This window comes from Ranitomeya variabilis, chromosome 3 (assembly GCF_051348905.1).
Source record: "Ranitomeya variabilis isolate aRanVar5 chromosome 3, aRanVar5.hap1, whole genome shotgun sequence".
Lineage (NCBI taxonomy): Eukaryota > Metazoa > Chordata > Amphibia > Anura > Dendrobatidae > Ranitomeya > Ranitomeya variabilis.
Window position 1 is genome coordinate 216,558,082 of NC_135234.1, and position 17,858 is coordinate 216,575,939.

Sequence of the window (17,858 nt, forward strand, 5' to 3'; positions counted from 1 at the left end):
ATAATATGATTGCAATTATATTTCTGTATGTGATATAAACATCAGACAAACACTAATAAAAACCAGAGGGCAGCAGATCATGTGAAAATATAATTCTGGTGTCATTCTCAAAAATTTTGGCCATGACTGTACTCAGTAAACCAACTTTTCCCTATTCCCTCCTTCCAAATATTATTCTGAATCTGCACCCTACTATTCATCTGTCCCCACACCCTCCATGCACACGATAACTGCACTTGATACTTGACTATTGCACTTAAACACACAGGCTGATGACCGGATCATGCAGCTTTATATGAAAATCCCTATTTATTATAATTGCCAGACCTGAAATAACAATCACTTTTCACCTATTGTGTCCCCCCATTGCCTTGTAGATTGTAAGCTCGCGAGCAGGGACCTCACTCCTAATGTCACTGTTTAAATTGTCTTAACTTGTATTGAATTTATTGTCTGTACATGTCCCCGCTTAATTGTAAAGTGCTGCGGAATATGTTGGCGCTATATACAGTAAATAAAAATTATTATTATTATTATTACACATGTGTATAGCAAAGCATGTACAATTGCAATAATTTTCTGAGTGAAATGCTTAATTCTCTGGAACAATTTCAAGGGTGCCAACACTTTCAGCCATGACTGTATGTAATGAAAACAGAAATTATAACTGACTTTGGATTTTATCTGATGCAGCATAAAGAGGACATCATTACAGACATAAACCTAATCAAGGAAAGTATTCTGAACAATATACCTGTGAGTAAAAAAACTATTGAACTATACTGAACGCAAAGTAATTAATGCTGTATAGTATATACTGAAGTCCTATGCATATACTTTTTGTTGTGCAAAAGACACTATAAACCCTATAAAATCTGCTCTTAAAAATTGTGGTTATTGGCTGGAAAACTGCTTCAAAACATGCAGTAAAAACAGGAAGCTTGAGCTGAAATTAATACTGTGTAGGGTTCAGTACTAATTAGACTAAAGAAAGTAAGTGGCATAAAATAACAATAGCCATTACTTGCCTGATAAATCCCCTGGATCAGCCCCTGCAGCATTGTGCCATATACTACTGAGGCCAGTTGTTGGCAGATTGCCGATGTAAATGGGAATTATTATGAAAGTAGTGTTTTGGTTTTTTTATGCTAACTACTAAGCTCCAGCAGGAAGCAAGAATGCTATTTTTTAATAGTATTATGCTATTTTTTTTAACACCTTGTACCTTCACTTTACTGCAATTCATAAAGTCAATATGTCTATAATATTTCTATGTATAACTTGAAATTCATCTGAATGCATCAGTGATACCGGAGAGTCAGGCACTGTAGTCCCATAACATGCTTTTCAGCTTCCTTGTCAGCCCCTAGGCTGTGCTACATCATCTACAGCTAGCTTTATGCTCAAAATGTGATTGTGTTTGCTTGCTTGTTTGTATGCCAGCAGGCATAAGAAGTGGTACATTTTTAACATTATGACTACTGATGAGCAAGCATTAAAATGCTTGTGCGCTTCATACTCAAATTGAGCAGGTCAGACAATCTGACGGGCTCTGCTCAAGTAATAAGTACCTTATAATGGAAGTCAATGGGAAATTCAAGCATTTTTCGGGAAGACCATAACAGGAGGGATGGGGGGGTAAGGAAAATCAATGAAATAGATGGAAATAGCGCTCAAATAGATTGGAAACATTATGGGGAAAATGCCTGGATGCATCTCTGACTCCCAGGTTTATGCTTGGAACAATGTTGTATTACTCAACTTTTGCGGAATGACAATAAAACATATTAAAACTAAGGTAAAATGGAATTTACAGGAAAAATGTTAGGAAAGATTCTTTCCTGGATAATGACTTGTTTATACGGCAAATTTAAAAAGAGAAAAAAATAAAACTTTTTTTGACCCCTTAATAGACAAGCCATCTCTCAATGTATTTCGCAGTCGCCTATGGCTACATGACATAGTAGAGGGGGAAGTAAAACTACACCCACCAGTAGCCAACAGTAAATGTAATTTTAACATTTTCCTACCTTATCTGTGTGGCCTGCGGTGTGTGACATGATCAAACTCATCCTGTTTAATTAATGGAGGAGTGACTCTGAAAGTCACAAAACTTATGCGGACAATGCAAGAACTGCCAAAAATTAGAAGGAAGAGGGACTCTGATGCACTCAGTATTAGACATAAAGAGGGCCTCATGCACATTCTGTTAAAATTGTTAGGCAGTGGAACTCTTACATTCATAAAGTCTATGTACTAAGTGCAAGGGCTGCCAGAAATTAGAAGGAGGGACCCTGAAAGACACATAAAGGAGGGCCTCAGAAAACATTTCTTTCCCTAATTTTTAAGGAGTGGGACTCCTAGACTGGTAAAGAAAGAAGAGGGACATAAAGGAGAGTCTCATACACATTCTGTTAAAATTATTAGGCAGTGGGACGCCTAGACCCAAAAAACCTATGCACTAAGTGCAAGGGCTGAGAAAAATTAGAATGAGGGACTGTGTGAGGTAAGGGCCACCTGATGACCCTATAAAGATTTTGGGTGATGGCCACCTGATGACCTTATACAGAATTCGAGTGAGGGCCGCCTGATGACCCTATAAAGATTTTGAGTGAGGGACACATGATGACTCTAGAAAGGCTTGAATGAGGGCGGCTGATGACCCTCTAAAGATTTCAAATGAGGGTCTCCAGATAATCTTATAGAGATTTCGAGTGAGGGCCTCCTGATGACTATGTTGCTATGGTGGAAGAAGAGTAAGAGGAGTAGGACAAGAAAAAGAAGAAACCATGACCCATATACCCTTTCCTGAATAAGAAGGGGTGCATGGGAATAGACCAGAAAAAAATGGACATTTGAATTTGCTTTATGTTCCACTGCTGTCATCCAGTGGGGATGAGAAGTCTGGGCCAATCCGGGCCTTGTTTATTTTGATAAGTCAGGCTGTCACCTTTTTCAGCTGACCAGATGCTGATGTGCCTATCAGTTATTATGCTTCTGACAGCACTAAAAACCCGCTCTGACAAAATGCTAGCTGCAGGGCAGGCAGCTGTAGATATTTCTCGCATTATGTATGCGTTTTCTCACTGTAAACACACAGCACAGCTGACTTTAGCAAGCAAATAGACAGCAGAACGTCTGCTGCATTTTTGTTACATGGAAAAGTCAGTGATATCTTTTGCAATGGCTAACTTATCTACTTTTTCCTTTGTAAATCATTTGTGTCAAATTCAATATTGTCCTCCGAAGAAGCTTTCATGCTCCCCTTATTGTCTATTTTTTTCAGGTATTGGAACAATGCTGCTTTCTAAATGAGCTTGGCAACTTCTATCTAGCTAATGTCTTCCCCAACATAGACTTCACAAAGAGGAGGGTACATGAGCGAAGACAATATCATAATCTAGCAAATGCACTGCTCGGATTGAAGACAGAGCTCACATTTCGTTGTGTACGTTTTTCTTTAACAATATTATGATATAGTGTTTTTAATTACACAGTAAAAATATCTACCTATGTTCTATGTCTGTCTAATTATCTCAAATGAGAAAAAAGTGAAAAGCAGGAGTGATCCATATATTTCAAACCAGGTGCAAGTTTTCAAAAACTGGACATGTGATGCCGAGAACTTGATATTCTACTTGCACCAAATGATTACATAAAGAATTGTTTTGTGTGATCATTCTGTCTAAAACAGACCATCAAATGACAATCGATCAGCTTGCATATAATCAGCGGTCACTTAACGGTAGTGGTCCTCCTCCTAAATGGACCTTAACGCTACCATACTTCTGCTTATAGGTTTTAGCAAAGCATGCTTGTGTTTTCAATTGGAGAAGGGGAATAAACTGCTGACAGGCTCCTCTAGTAGATGATCTTCTTTAATAACCACAAAGAATTAGGCATAGTGTAATTTAAAATGTCTGATGCTTCTGTCCCCAGTCATTGAAAGATGGAGAGATAGTCTGATGACCCCCATGCACATTAGGGTACCGTTACACAAAACGATTTACCAACGATCACGATCAGCGATACGACCTGGCCGTGATCGTTGGTAAGTCGTTGTGTGGTCGCTGGAGAGCTGTCACACAGACAGCTCTCCAGCGACCAACGATGCCGAAGTCCCCGGGTAACCAGGGTAAACATCGGGTTACTAAGCGCAGGGCCGCGCTTAGTAACCCGATGTTTACCCTGGTTACCAGCGTAAACGTAAAATAAAAAAAACACAAACTCACATTCCGGTGCCTGCGTCCGCTTCCCTGCACTCCTCCTGCATCCTGTGTAAGTGCCGGCCAAAGCAGAGCGGTGACGTCACCGCTGTGCTCTGCTTTCACTTTACGGCCGGCGCTCACAGTCAGTGCAGGGAAGCAGACGGCCAGGGACCTGACGGACACCGGAATGTGAGTATGTACTGTTTGTTTTTTTTTACATTTACGATGGTAACCAGGGTAAACATCGGGTTACTAAGCGTGGCCCTGTGCTTAGTAACCCGATGTTTACCCTGGTTACAAGCGAACGCATCGCTGCATCGGTGTCACACACACCGATGCAGCGATGACAGCGGGAGATCCAGCGACGAAATAAAGTTTCAAACGATCTGCTACGACGTACGATTTTCAGCGGGGTCCCTGATCGCCGCTGCGTGTCAGACACAGCGATATCGTATGGATATCGCTGGAACGTCACGGATCGTGCCGTCGTAGCGATCAAAGTGCCAATGTGAGACGGTACCCTTAGACAGTAAGTTGGTCCTGCTGGAATCAATGAAATTTGCCAACAATCAGCTTATACATGTGTAGCATTTCAAAGGAGCGTTCATTACTTGGTATTTAGAATATGCTGCCATTAGATGATCGCTGTAGTTTTTATTACTCTTGTAGAGCCAGAGCTGTCAATCATTCAATGAAGGAAGCGGAGGCAGAGATAAGTGCAAAACAGGTAGCTAGAAAGGTGCACAGAATTTCTTGGCATCTCCAAGGGTGTATCAAGCACCTCATTAGCATATTTGAATAAAGAATGATTTGGTAAGAATGCAAAATTGGATTTTGACACTAAAAAAACAATATTTTTAGAGACATTATCCATACAAGATATTATGCTTTATTTGAACAGTCAATTTATGCTGACACTTCTTTTATTGTGTATTATTTGTGTATATGGATCAGTATCACCATATGTAACTGATTTGTAACTTTCTATCTTATAAAGCTTGATATCACGGGGTGTGAATGTGGAACACAAGCAATAAACATAATGGAAGAATTCAAGAAAAAGTTTTCCAAGGTACAGTTTCTATCATATATTCCTTGTAAAGTTATTAGGGGTTTATATACACTGCTCAAAAAATAAAGGGAACACTAAAATACCACATCCTAGATATCACTGAATGAAATATTTCAGTTGCAAATCTTTATTCATTACATAGTGAAATGTGTTGAAAACAATAAAACATCAAAATGATCAACATAAATCACAACTAATATCCCATGGGGGTCTGGAATTGGAATGATACTCAAAATCAAAGTGGAAAATCAAACTACAGGCTAATCCAACTTCAGTGGAAATGCCTCAAGACAAGGAAATGATGTTCAGTTGTGTGTGTGTTGCCTCCATGTGCCTGTATGACCTCCCAACAATGCCTGGGCATGCTCCTGATGAGGCGGGGGTTGGTTTCTCGAGGGATCTCCTCCCAGACCTGGACTAAAGCATCCGCCAACTCCTGGACGGTCTGTGGTGCAACGTGATGTTGGTGGATGGCATGAGACATGATGTCCCAGATGTGTTCAATTGAAATAAGGTCTGTGGAATGGGCGGGCCAGTCCATAGCTTCAATGCCTTCATCTTGCAGGAACTGCTGACACACTGCAGCCACATGAGGTCTGGCATTGTCTTGCATTAGGAGGAACCCAGGGCCAACCGCAACAGCATATGGTCTCACAAGGGGTCTGAGGATCTCATCTCGGTACCTAATGGCAGTCAGGCTACCTCTGACGAGCACATGGAAGGCTGTGCGGCTCTCCAAAGAAATACCACCCCACACCATTACTGACCTACTGCCAAACCAGTCATGCTGAAAGATGTTGCAGGCAGCAGATCGCTCTCCACGGCATCTCCAGACTCTGTCACATCTGTCACATGTGCTCAGTGTGAACCTGCTTTCATCTGTGAAGAGCACAGGGCGCCAGTGCCAAATTTTCCAATCCTGGTGTTCTGTGGCAAATGCCAAGAGTCCTGCACGGTGTTGGGGTGTGAGCACAACCTCCATCTGTGGATGTCGGGCACTCAGACCATCCTCATGGAGTCGGTTTCTAACCGTTTGTGCGGACACATGCACATTTGTGGCCTGCTGGAGTTCATTTTGCAGGGCTCTGGCAATGCTCCTCCTGTTCCTCCTTGCACAAAGGCTAAAGTAGCAGTCCTGCTGCTGGGTTGTTGCCTTCCTACGACCCCCTCCACATCTCCTGGTGTACTGGCCTGTCTCCTAGTAGCGCCTCCAGCCTCTGGACACTACGCTGACAGACACAGAAAACCTTCTTGCCACAGCTCGCATTCATGTGCCATCCTGGATGAGCTGCACTGCCTGAGCCACTTGCTACCACGAGTGTGAAAGTACAACCAACATTCAAATGTGACCAAAACAGCCAGAAAGCATTGGTACTGAGATGTGGTCTGTGGTCCCCACCTGCAGCACCACTCCTTTATTGAGTGTGTCTTGATAATTGCCAATAATTTCCATCTGTTGTCTATTCCATTTGCACAACAGCATGTGAGATTGATTGTCAAACAGTGTTGCTTCCTAAGTGGACAGTTTGATTTCACAGAAGTTCGATTTATTTGGAGTTATATTCTGTTGTTTAAGTGTTCGCTTTATTTTTTGAGCAGTGTATATATACTGTATATATATATATATATATATATATATATATATATATATATATATATATATATATATATATATATATATATATATATATATATATATATAATAAGCCAACATATCTTAATTTAAAAAGTAATTAGTGCTTTTTTTCTTATTTCTATTCTTAATAGTTGGAAATAGAAGCTGCTGCACACAAAGCTGCTGGAGAACTTCATATTTTATTTCGTTGGGTGGAAAAAAACTTTTTTTGCTAAAAATATTGCCACTTCAATATCGTACTCTTGAATATTTATTTTTTTAATATTTACAATAATCATTTTTATTATAATTGATACTGTTAATTAATCTTTATTTATCAACACATGTTGTTAGAATTTTACAGTTTCAGAAATCAGAAACTAAAGTTGCGGAAATTAATGCGTGGTAATACATTACAGTGCTAATCTAAATCTATGTTACAAAGAGTTAGTAAATAATATGTTAAATTTTCTCTTAAAAGGAATCGCTCACCACATTTGACCTATCTAAACTATTAATATGGGCATAGAGGTTATAGACAGCTGAGGAGAGTGATATCTGATGTCTTGTTGAGAAATCAACTTTTATCACTTTATATAAATTACCTCTTCCAGGCTCTGGGGAGAATGTTTCCTGGGAGATAACTCTGCCTCCAGAGATTATTTTACATGGAGGAGGCGTTACCAGTGTGATGTCTGATGTCCGCTCTCTGCTCTCCTATTCTCGCTGCAGAGCTGTGTGTGATTATACCTGACACATCTACAGGTTCCTCTCAACTTCAGCTTCCATCTCACAGGCAGACAGGGTCGTAATATTGTTACAGCAGAGCTCAGTGAAAAGACAAATTTAATTTCTCCTGTTCTGTGTTAGTTACTTGTCTCACTGGTAACTCCACCTTTTATTTAAAGTAATCTCTGGAGGCAGAGTTATCTTCCAGGCAATGTCTTCCTCACAGCCTGGAAGAGGTCATTTATTTAATATAATAAAAGATGATTTATCATTAACAAGCCATCTGATATGAGGCATACAGGGATCACATTCCTCAACTGTCTATATCCTGTATGTTCATATTAACAGTTTATATAGGTCAAATGTGGTGACAGCTGCCCTTTAAAATTCTGCCACTAAAAGCAGCTATAGTGTAAATTGAGTCACTGCAGAATCTGTATGTTGGTCATTTTGACTTTCTATAAATCAGAGCTTTTTTTCTACAAGGTTTTTATGAGATAAGCTTGTGCTTATAGCTCATCACATGGAGAAGCTTGGTCACAAATTGAAGAGCTTCATGCTTCCCTCTTTTGTAGTTGTTACCATCAAAGAAATGTTAACAGAACCACAAAGGGTCAGATTTTTAAATATCTTAATACATATTGATGAAGTTCATTAAAAAAGTTACCCTTTTCCAGACATATTAGGGAAAAGTATATTTCCAAACAAGCTTCATTCTGGCCCGTGAAATATGTTTCAAGATAAATATGTCAAATGGAATAATTTATATTGTATAATTATATTTTTATGCATTTTAATATGTATTTAATTATATTTAGTAAAACCTGTAAAAAAGTTAAATGATTAAAAATATGTATTAAAAATAGATCCCAAGGCTTGCACATATTTACTATCATATCATACTATCATAGTAGCACAAATGTAATGATATTCTTTATAAAATTGCTTTTTAACCAATTGTTCATTTTTTTCTTATAAATTTACAATTTTTCAAGCCTTTAATCCCTTCATGTCATGCGACGTATAGATACTTCATATGTCTTCTTTTCCGGAACATGACAGCTGACTTGATCAGCTGTTATGTGCCCCAAACAGCTGTGGGTGGAATTGCGATCTACCAGAGGCTGTTAACATGTTAATTGTCGCTGTTAGTCTCTGGCATTGGCATTTAACATGCTCGCGCCGGGAGTATGTCACTAACCCTGCTCATCGGTGCCCCTGTCACATGATCACATGGAGACAACAGGTTGGCATGACGACCAAGGGTCTGCAGAAGACGCCCGTGCTTGTCATTGTTGATCTGCTGAAGCCCTGCTATCTGTAGCACAAGCAATCAGAAGATCACAGATTCAAGTCTCCTAAGGAGACTATTGAAGCAAGTAAAAAGTAGAAAAAAATGTTTATAAAATAGTTAAAAAATGTTAGAAATATAAAAGTTCAAATCACTTACCTTTTACCTCACTAAAAATAAAAAATAAAAAAATATACAAACTACACATATTTGGCATCGCTATGTTCAGAAACACCTGATCTATCAAAATATAGAAAGAATTAATCTGATCAACAAGAAAAAAATTAAAAACACCAGAATTACTGTTTTTTGGTTGATGCAACATTGCAATAAAATGCAATAACAGGCAATCAAAACAACGTATCTACTCCAAAATAGTATCAATAAAAATGTCAGTTCGGTGCGCAAAAAAAAAGCCCTCACTCAGCCCCAGATTCCTAAAAATGGATATGCCACATGTCATGCCATATAGGAGAGATGGGATAAAGCTTGTATGGGTAGTAGCCAGATCCTATTCCTCCTCCTCAGCCTACACCTCCTCATAGCTACCCAATCCACACAGCGACTGTTTACGTATGAACAGAAGTGAGATTGTTGCGCTTTAAATGGCATCATTGCCGCTCTCCATCTTTGTGGAGTTCTCAAACTTTGGTGAACTGCACAAATGTCAGAAATCCATGCCAACTCTTCAGTTATTATGTGCAGAGGCAGACCAGAATACCAACGGGCGTGTTGGAGCTGGTATTCCACAACTGGCCTGTGACGCTGACAAAGCCTTGACAGCATGTGCAGTATGGAGTTCCAGCACATAGTCATGTCCCACACCAGTCTCTGAGCTGGCCCTTGCATGCACTGCTGCAGCACTGCAAGAGTGGCAGTATCTGTAGCTGAAAAGTGGAAATGGGTGCTGATGTGGCGTACCTTGAGCTGAAGCTTTGGCAAATATGGGTAGGTTTTCATAAACTGCTTGCCAAGCTTCACAGCCACCACCTGGTTATGATTATTATCAAACAAGACCATACCTAGTTGAAGGTTAAGTGGTGAGAGTCACAGATCTGTTTGGTCTGTTGTTCCTTTCAATAACAGTGCTGTTTTGTGTGGTTTTGTCTCCTTGAAAAATTAGCTTCAGCAGAGTCTGTTGCCTCGTCACTGAGGCAGTGCTGCAGAGTTTCTAGCTGATGTGTGCTCTAAGATAGCACATCAGAGATGGAGGATGAGGAGGAGCAGCAGGGGGTGCAGATGTAAGGGAGAAGATCGGGCTGCGGATACCTGCTTGCTGGGTCCGGAACTGTTGAGGCTGCATCCCCTGTTGCCCCTGTTTCTTGGGGGAAGAAAGGAGAAGCCGGACCAACCTCCTGACATGAGGAGGCGGGGTGATTTAAAAGGTAAAGTGCGTGCAGCAGCTGGAGTTTTGGTGCCAACCCGCAGCAGTGCGCAGTAAGGTGAGCGGCACGCTCCGTCCCCCCGAGTACCGGCGCCGTGACAGGCCACCTTGTTTGGACCTCACCACCTGCAGAGGGAAAGCTGCGCTGAAAGGTGCTGTGCGTTCTGCAGTAGCCAGAAAGAGGAGTGCTCCATCCCGCGAGCATGGCATTGCGCAGTCCAGTGACTCCAGCCAGCAACAGCAGGGAATTGAGAGAGGTGCAGTGTGCCCGAGGCCTACCAGAGAGCAAGGTGCCGTACTCTCCGTGTCCGTGAGTACCGTGCATGTGCCACATAAGAGAAACCTGGTACGAGACAGACACTTGTGCCCTGATTTTCCTGTTTATACTTGCCGATCTACGTTGGACATGGACAGCGCAGTGGCCTTAATTGTCTCCGCCGCATCAGTTTATGGACTAGGGGCTCAGCGGAAGGTTCCAGAGACCGACTGCTGCCACCAGAAGATGGATCACCGTTGTCTACAGGACCTTTTTGTACAAGCACCGCGCCAACCATTGTTGGTGCTATTGACTTTCTCACAGCATTCACAAGTACTGCTGTTATCTGAGTCATTCGTTCTTAACTCCGCATACCCTTTACAATTGAACTGTTTATTCCCTCATTTAACTGTTTAGCTCCCTGCGTGGAGTATCCCTTTGTTAAAGAAAAAATGTTAACCCTTGCTCTGCCTCCTGACCGTCGCTGCATCCCGCAACCTACTTACACAGATACTGTATAGGACATGAAGGAAACCCTGATAGTAGTAGGCCAGTCAATCCTCGGCATCAGTAGCACACATGCAGTTCCAGTGTGAGACTCTGCCCTAGTCTCCACAATGTTAACTCAGTGTCCCACCAGTGAATTGTAGCATTCCTGGCCACAAGCGTTTGACTTGATGTTGGTTGTTAAGTGGATAATCCCAGTAATCATTTGGTAAGGACAAGTGTGTTATTCCTGGGCACATGTTGGTACAAGGTGGGAATGCCATACCAGGAAAAAATAGTTGTGGCTGGGGACCGAGTACCAAGGGAAAAAAATTGTACAACTGTAGCAGGCCACTTTTGTTTTTTATTTCAAACGAATGAAATTTCACACAAAGCAGGTGTTAAGGCAGATTGCACTAAATAAAATAAATAGTAAAGTGCAATCTCAACCCAGGGTCCACCATGCAGAGAAGGTAAACTGCTGCTATTGAGAAATGATGGAACAGACAGTGTTAACGCCACACAGTGTGAACGGAGCACTAACGGAACGGAACACTAAGCTCCAAACTCCGTTTCTCCACAGAGAGATACTGAAAAAATGTATACTGAGTGCTAAGTCCTGTTAAACGTCACAGGGAAAACACGAGAAAAAAACTTACTCTGCAACTGAGCTGTGTTACTCACACACAGAAACGAAACAGATGTTGAGCATAATACCTTTACTAGGGTTGAGCTTGTTCTGAAACTCTACTGTGCTAATCACACACATGTAGGTAACAGATGCTAAGCCAAATGGCTAATTGCCCCCACTGACATTAGCTGCCTGCCTACGTATACAGTTCCAAAGCTAGACAGACATACGACACTTGCAGACAGAGTGGTAGGGTCTTCACTCACAAAAGCACACACAAATGATACTAGCGTGCCCGCCTGCACAGCTGAAATCCTTTTAAACCCTAGGCTCCACCCCCAACACTCACACCCAGCCATCCATGGCATCGCCCGGGGGCCATTCCGGAGCCGCCACATCACCAGAGCAGCTAGCATCCGACCACCAATGAGAAGACGCCACCACACGGACATGCTCAGTAAGGTGATCTCTGTACTTAAATTAAATTAATTAATTAACTTAAATTAAACTAATTGAATGCAGACTCATTTTCAACACTTTTTGGAGTGTTATATACCACTGAAATTTTAACACAAAACTTAATACTGTATGGATGAGTAACTGAATCCAGACAAATTTTTCAACACTTTTTTGGAGTGTTATGTAATGCCGAAATCTACCACAGTTCACGTAATACTACATGAATGAGTAATGAAATACAGAACAATGTTTCAACGTTCATTGGGAGTGTTATATAACACCGAAATGTACCACAGAGCATGTGATATTATATGGATGAGTAATTGAATCCAGAAAAATGTTTCAAGGTTTTTTTGGAGTGTTATATGCCACTTAAATGTAATACAGAGCACGCAATAGTATATGGATGAGTAATATAATACAGAGAGATGGGTAGGGTGGCAAGTAGTGCTAGTGATGAGAAAACGTGCTCGCCGCTACTCGTTACTCGCCAGAGTATCACTATGCTCAGTGTACTTGGCGAGCACCGAGTGTTTCCGGGATTATTCAGGGGGAGGTCGGGTCTCCGCCCTGCAATTCTGGTGCTCTTTAGAGCACCAATGACAGTGCCAATTGACAGTGACAGTGACAATTGTCAGCCATGCACTGTAATGATGAAGCCATCTTAGTTGTGGTATTATAGTGATTGGCTGGCTGCACAGCGTCATCAGGTCTATAAGAGACCTGATGCCACCCTGCTCGCCGCATTCTGCTCCAGACTTAGCGAGTGTAGGGAGAGCTGCTGCTGAGATAGGGTAAAAATCATGCTTTTAAGATTTAGTGTAGGTCTGCAACTGTTCAGTCCACAACTCCTGAGAAACCAACAGTCCTTTTTAGGGCTAATTCGGGGGTCCCCATATTGGAGCGCTAGGTAGGTAGAGGAGTCTATGTGCGCATATCCACATCAGTGCAAGGCCTGCAGGCACTGTATGTGAGTACATAGCTGTCACTGCATACCTCCAAAAGCTTCATTACTGTCTGCTGCTGCTTATTTAATATATATCTAGTTGCAGTTTTCTGTGTTTTTTTTTATTCATCTGACACCTGTTCCTTTTATTCTAAAGCATTTCATAGCCCCCTTATTTTAACATGTATTTGCTTGTTCACGCTGCCTACTACGGCCAGGTTATTGAAACCTAAGAACGTGCAAATATACCTTTTTTTCTGAAAAATCGTTTGTTTTTTTTTTTGTGCCATAGCCAACTTGTTGACACAATTTAGTTGTGCCCAAAAAAATCAAGACTACATTTACATCAGTCTGTAATTTGAGGCTGATGGCTGGTGTATCTGTGGTGGAAAAATTGGAGCTTCGCAGGCATAAGTTTCATAGTTCTGTGTGCTAGCCTTGTTCCCCTCTATTTTTTTATTTTAAAAATTCTCCAACCCCCCCAAAAAAAATTAAACAGTCTGCTATGTCAGGCTGAGGCCTGTTGTATCTGTGGTGGAAAAATTGTAGCTTCACAGGCATAAGTTTCATAGTTCTGTCTGCTGGCCTTGATCCACTTTTTTTTGTTATTTTAAAAATTCTCCAACCCCCCCCCAAAAAATTATACAGTCTGTTATGTTAGTCTGAGGCAGGGCTGCCACTAGAAATTTCGGGGCCCCATACTGGCAAAATTTCCAGGGCCCCCTTGAGACTCCACCCAGGCTCCACCCCAGCCCCGCCTCCACGCTCCACCCCTCAAACTGTCCACAGTCCCACCGCTCTCTCTTGGAAAAACTCCACTTCTCACCTATCACACATTGACAGTTCCCATCACCAGATCACACATGTAGCCGGCAGCTTTTGTTTTGGCCAAAAGATTTTTTAAGCCACCAAAATGACAAGGTAGACACTTTTGGCCAGGCCCTACTCTACTGTAACCTATTAAATATTTGTTTAAATATGCAGTACAATTTAGGTATATTTTTATTTTTCAATTTTTAAAATGGCCTATAATACCACATACAAGGAACAAATACCACAGCACCATGACCAGACACCATATCACCACAGTGACCTATAATACTATCTACAAGGCACAAATACCGCCACACCATGACCAGATGACATATTACCACCACAGTGATCGAATAATATCAAATACAAGGAACAAATACCACAACATCATGACCAGACCACATATTACCAACACATAGTGACTGAATACTACAATACTGATCAATAATAAAAAAAACACAATACTATCACCATAATTGCCATTATACACAGGAGATCTGTATTTAGTATACAGTGTCTGTGTACAGGTAATACAGTGATCACCAGTGACATTATACACAGGAGCTCTGTATATAGTCTATAGGTAATCCAGTGATCACTGGTGATATTATACGCAGGACCTCTGTATATAGTATACAGTGTATAGTGTCAGTGTATAGGTAACACACTGACTCACCAGTGACGTCTCTAGGTGAAGTCCTTTATCTTTCATCCCGCACAGACCGCCATCACTTCATGCAGCCAGGACTCGTTTCTGCAGGAAATAACACCGTTATCTCGAGTTCCACTTGCAGAACACATTACTTAATTTTCCCAACTTCTACATTACACCACATGAAGAAGGCGACATAGTGTCACTCTACACAGTAATAGGACCGCCCCTCCATTTAAAACAGTGTACTCAAAAAATAAAATAAATACATCACTGCAGTAATAATATCCCTTAATTAGCCCCTATGGTAATAATATTCGCCATCCTGGCCCCGTGTGTCTCATTCCTGGCATCAGCCATATGTTCTCCCATCCTGCCCTAATGAGTATCCATCCTGCCCAATATGATCTCCCCATCCTGCCCCATCTGTCTCCATCGTATCCATCCTGCCCCATGATCCTGCCCCATCTGTCTCCAATCCTGCCTCCAGTGTCTCCAATCATGCCCGTATCACCATTCTGCCCCGTCTCCAATCATGCCCCCATTTCTGCAATCATGCCCCCTGTGTCTCAATTCTGCCCCATCTGTTTCCATTCCTGCCCCATCTGTCTCCAGTCATGCCCCAGTGTCTCCAGTCATGCCGCCATGTCTGTCATCCTGCCCCGTGTCTCCAATCATGCCGTTTCTCCTTTCTGCCCCTGTGTCCAGCTTTCTGCCCCTGTGTCCAGCTTTCTGCCCCTGTGTCCAGCTTTCTGCCCCTGTGTCCAGCTTTCTGCCCCTATGTCCAGCTTTCTGCCCGTGTCCAGCTTTCTGCCCCCGTGTCAAGCTTTCTGCCCCCGTGTCCTGCTTTCTGCCCCCCCTGTGTCTAGCTTTCTGCCGCCCTGTGTCCAGCGCTCTGCTCCCGTGTCCAGCGTTCTGCCCGTGTCCAGCGATCTGCCCGTGTCCAGCGTTCTGCCCGTGTCCAGCTTCCTGCCCCTGTGCCCAGCTTCCTGCCCCTGTGCCCAGCTTTCTGCCCCTGTGCCCAGCTTTCTGCCCCAATGTCCAGCTTTCTGCCCCAATGTCCAGCGTTCTGCCCGTGTCCAGCGTTCTGCCCCCCTGTGTCCAGCGCTCTGCCCCCCCCTGTGTCCAGCGCTCTGCCCCCCTGTGTCCAGCGCTCTGCCCCCCTGTGTCCAGCGCTCTGCTGCCCTGTGTCTAGCGCTCTGCCGCCCTGTGTCTAGCGCTCTGCCGCCCTGTGTCCAGCGCTCTGCCCCCCCGGTGTCCAGCACTCTGCCCCCCTGTGTCCAGCGCTCTGCCCCCCCTGTGTCCAGCGCTCTGCCCCCTGTGTCCAGCGCACTGCCCCCCTGTGTCCAGCGCTCTGCCCCCCCTGTGTCCAGCGCTCTGCCCCCCTGTGTCCAGCGCTCTGCCCCCCTGTGTCCAGCGCTCTGCCCCCCTGTGTCCAGCGCTCTTCTGCCCTGTGTCTAGCGCTCTGCCGCCCTGTGTCCAGCGCTCTGCCCGCCGGGTGTCAAGCTTTCTGCCCCCCTGTGTCCAGCGCTCTGCCGCCCTGTGTCCAGCGCTCTGCCCCACAGGTGTCCAGCTTTTTGCCCCCCTGTGTCCAGCGCTCTGCCCCCCTGTGTCCAGTGCTCTGCCCCCTGGTGTCCAGCGCTCTGCCCCCCCGGTGTCCAGCGCTCTGCCCCCCCGGTGTCCAGCGCTCTGCCCCCCTGGTGTCCAGCCCTCTGCCCCCCGGTGTCCAGCGCTCTGCCCCCTGTGTCCAGCTCTCTGCCATCCTGTGTCCAGCGCTCTGCCCCCCCGGTGTCCAGCTTTCTGCCCCCCTGTGTCCAGCGCTCTGCCGCCCTGTGTCCAGCGCTCTGCCGCCCTGTGTCCAGCGCTCTGCCCTGGCCCCCCGGATTGCCGCTCTCAATTAAAAAAAATAAATAAAGTTCGACTTACCTCCCGCGCTCCTGCTCTCTGCACGCAGCTGCAGCGTGCACTCGCCGGCGACTGACAATGACGTCAGATGCCGGCGACATGCACGCTGCGGCTGACGTCAGCTGCCAGCCTCAGATTGGCTGGCGGCTGTTAACTATTGACGTGCAGGCGCGGGCCCGCACTTCAATAGCGCTGCAGCGCTGGCCGCAGCTAAGGGCCCGGTTCAGCCTGCGGCTGCCGGCAGGGGCCCGGTGGGCAGATGAGACGGGGCCCGATGCGGGCCCTGTTATGACCCCAGTGGACAGGGTCTCAGAGGAACGTGTAAGTCTGCAAGATACAAAAATCCAGCTCATAGGACTGTGGTAACTGGGTTGACCAAATAGCTACTCCTAACGCCAACACTAGAAGTAGCCGGGGATCATGCCTACGGTGATCGCTAGATGACTCGCGCCAGCCGGAGAATCTAACTACCCCTAGGAGAAGAAAACAAAGACCTCTCTTGCCTCCAGAGAAAGGGACCCCAAAGCAAGATACAAGCCCCCCACAAATAATAACGGTGAGGTAAGAGGAAATGACAAACACAGAAATGAACCAGGTTCAGCAAAGAGAGGCCAGCTTACTAATAGCAGAATAAAGCAAGATAACTTATCTGGTCAACAAAAACCCTATAAAAATCCACGCTGGAGATTCAAGAACCCCCGAACCGTCTAACGGTCCGGGGGGAGAACACCAGCCCCCTAGAGCTTCCAGCAAAGGTCAGGATACAGATAGGAACAAGCTGGACAAAAATACCAAACAAAACAAAAGCAAAAAGCAAAGAAGCAGACTTAGCTTGAAAAACAGGAACCAGGATAAGAGGACAAGAGCACAACAGATTAGCTCTGATTTCAACGATGCCAGGCATAGAACTGAAGGTCCAGGGAGCTTATATAGCAACGCCCCTGAACTAACGGCCCAGGTGAGGATATAGGAAAAGACAGACGCTCCAGAGTCAAATCACTAATGACCACTAGAGGGAGCAAAAAGCAAAATCACAACAGTACCCCCCCCTTAGTGAGGGGTCACCGAACCCTCACCACGACCACCAGGGCGATCAGGATGAGCGGCGTGAAAGGCACGAACTAAATCGGCCGCATGAACATCAGAGGCGACCACCCAGGAATTATCTTCCTGACCATAGCCCTTCCACTTGACCAGGTACTGAAGCCTCCGCCTGGAGAGACGAGAATCCAAGATCTTCTCCACCACGTACTCCAACTCGCCCTCAACCAACACCGGAGCAGGAGGCTCAGCAGAAGGAACCACAGGCACAACGTACCGCCGCAACAAGGACCTATGAAACACGTTGTGGATAGCAAACGACACAGGAAGATCCAGGCGAAAAGACACAGGATTAAGAATTTCCAATATC

General features: G+C 44.2%; 1 protein-coding gene across 1 annotated transcript; it reads left to right on the plus strand.

The window, feature by feature from the left end:
• The first annotated feature begins 662 nt into the window (after positions 1 to 662).
• LOC143818085 (interleukin-20-like) lies at positions 663 to 7,375 on the plus strand. Its single transcript, XM_077299511.1, has 4 exons — positions 663 to 756; positions 3,287 to 3,448; positions 5,206 to 5,280; positions 7,048 to 7,375. Exons 1-4 carry the CDS (start codon positions 688 to 690, stop codon positions 7,129 to 7,131), a joined length of 390 nt encoding a protein of 129 aa, XP_077155626.1. The 5' UTR covers positions 663 to 687; the 3' UTR covers positions 7,132 to 7,375.
• The last annotated feature ends 10,483 nt before the right edge of the window (positions 7,376 to 17,858 follow it).

Bases quoted from the DNA above. Each gene is read 5' to 3' on its own strand.
- LOC143818085 (XM_077299511.1), top strand. From the start codon at position 688: ATGCAGCATAAAGAGGACATCATTACAGACATAAACCTAATCAAGGAA. The intron at 757-3,286 runs GTGAGTAAAAAA...TATTTTTTTCAG, and splicing joins GTATTCTGAACAATATACCT to GTATTGGAACAATGCTGCTT. The intron at 3,449-5,205 runs GTACGTTTTTCT...TATCTTATAAAG, and splicing joins CAGAGCTCACATTTCGTTGT to CTTGATATCACGGGGTGTGA.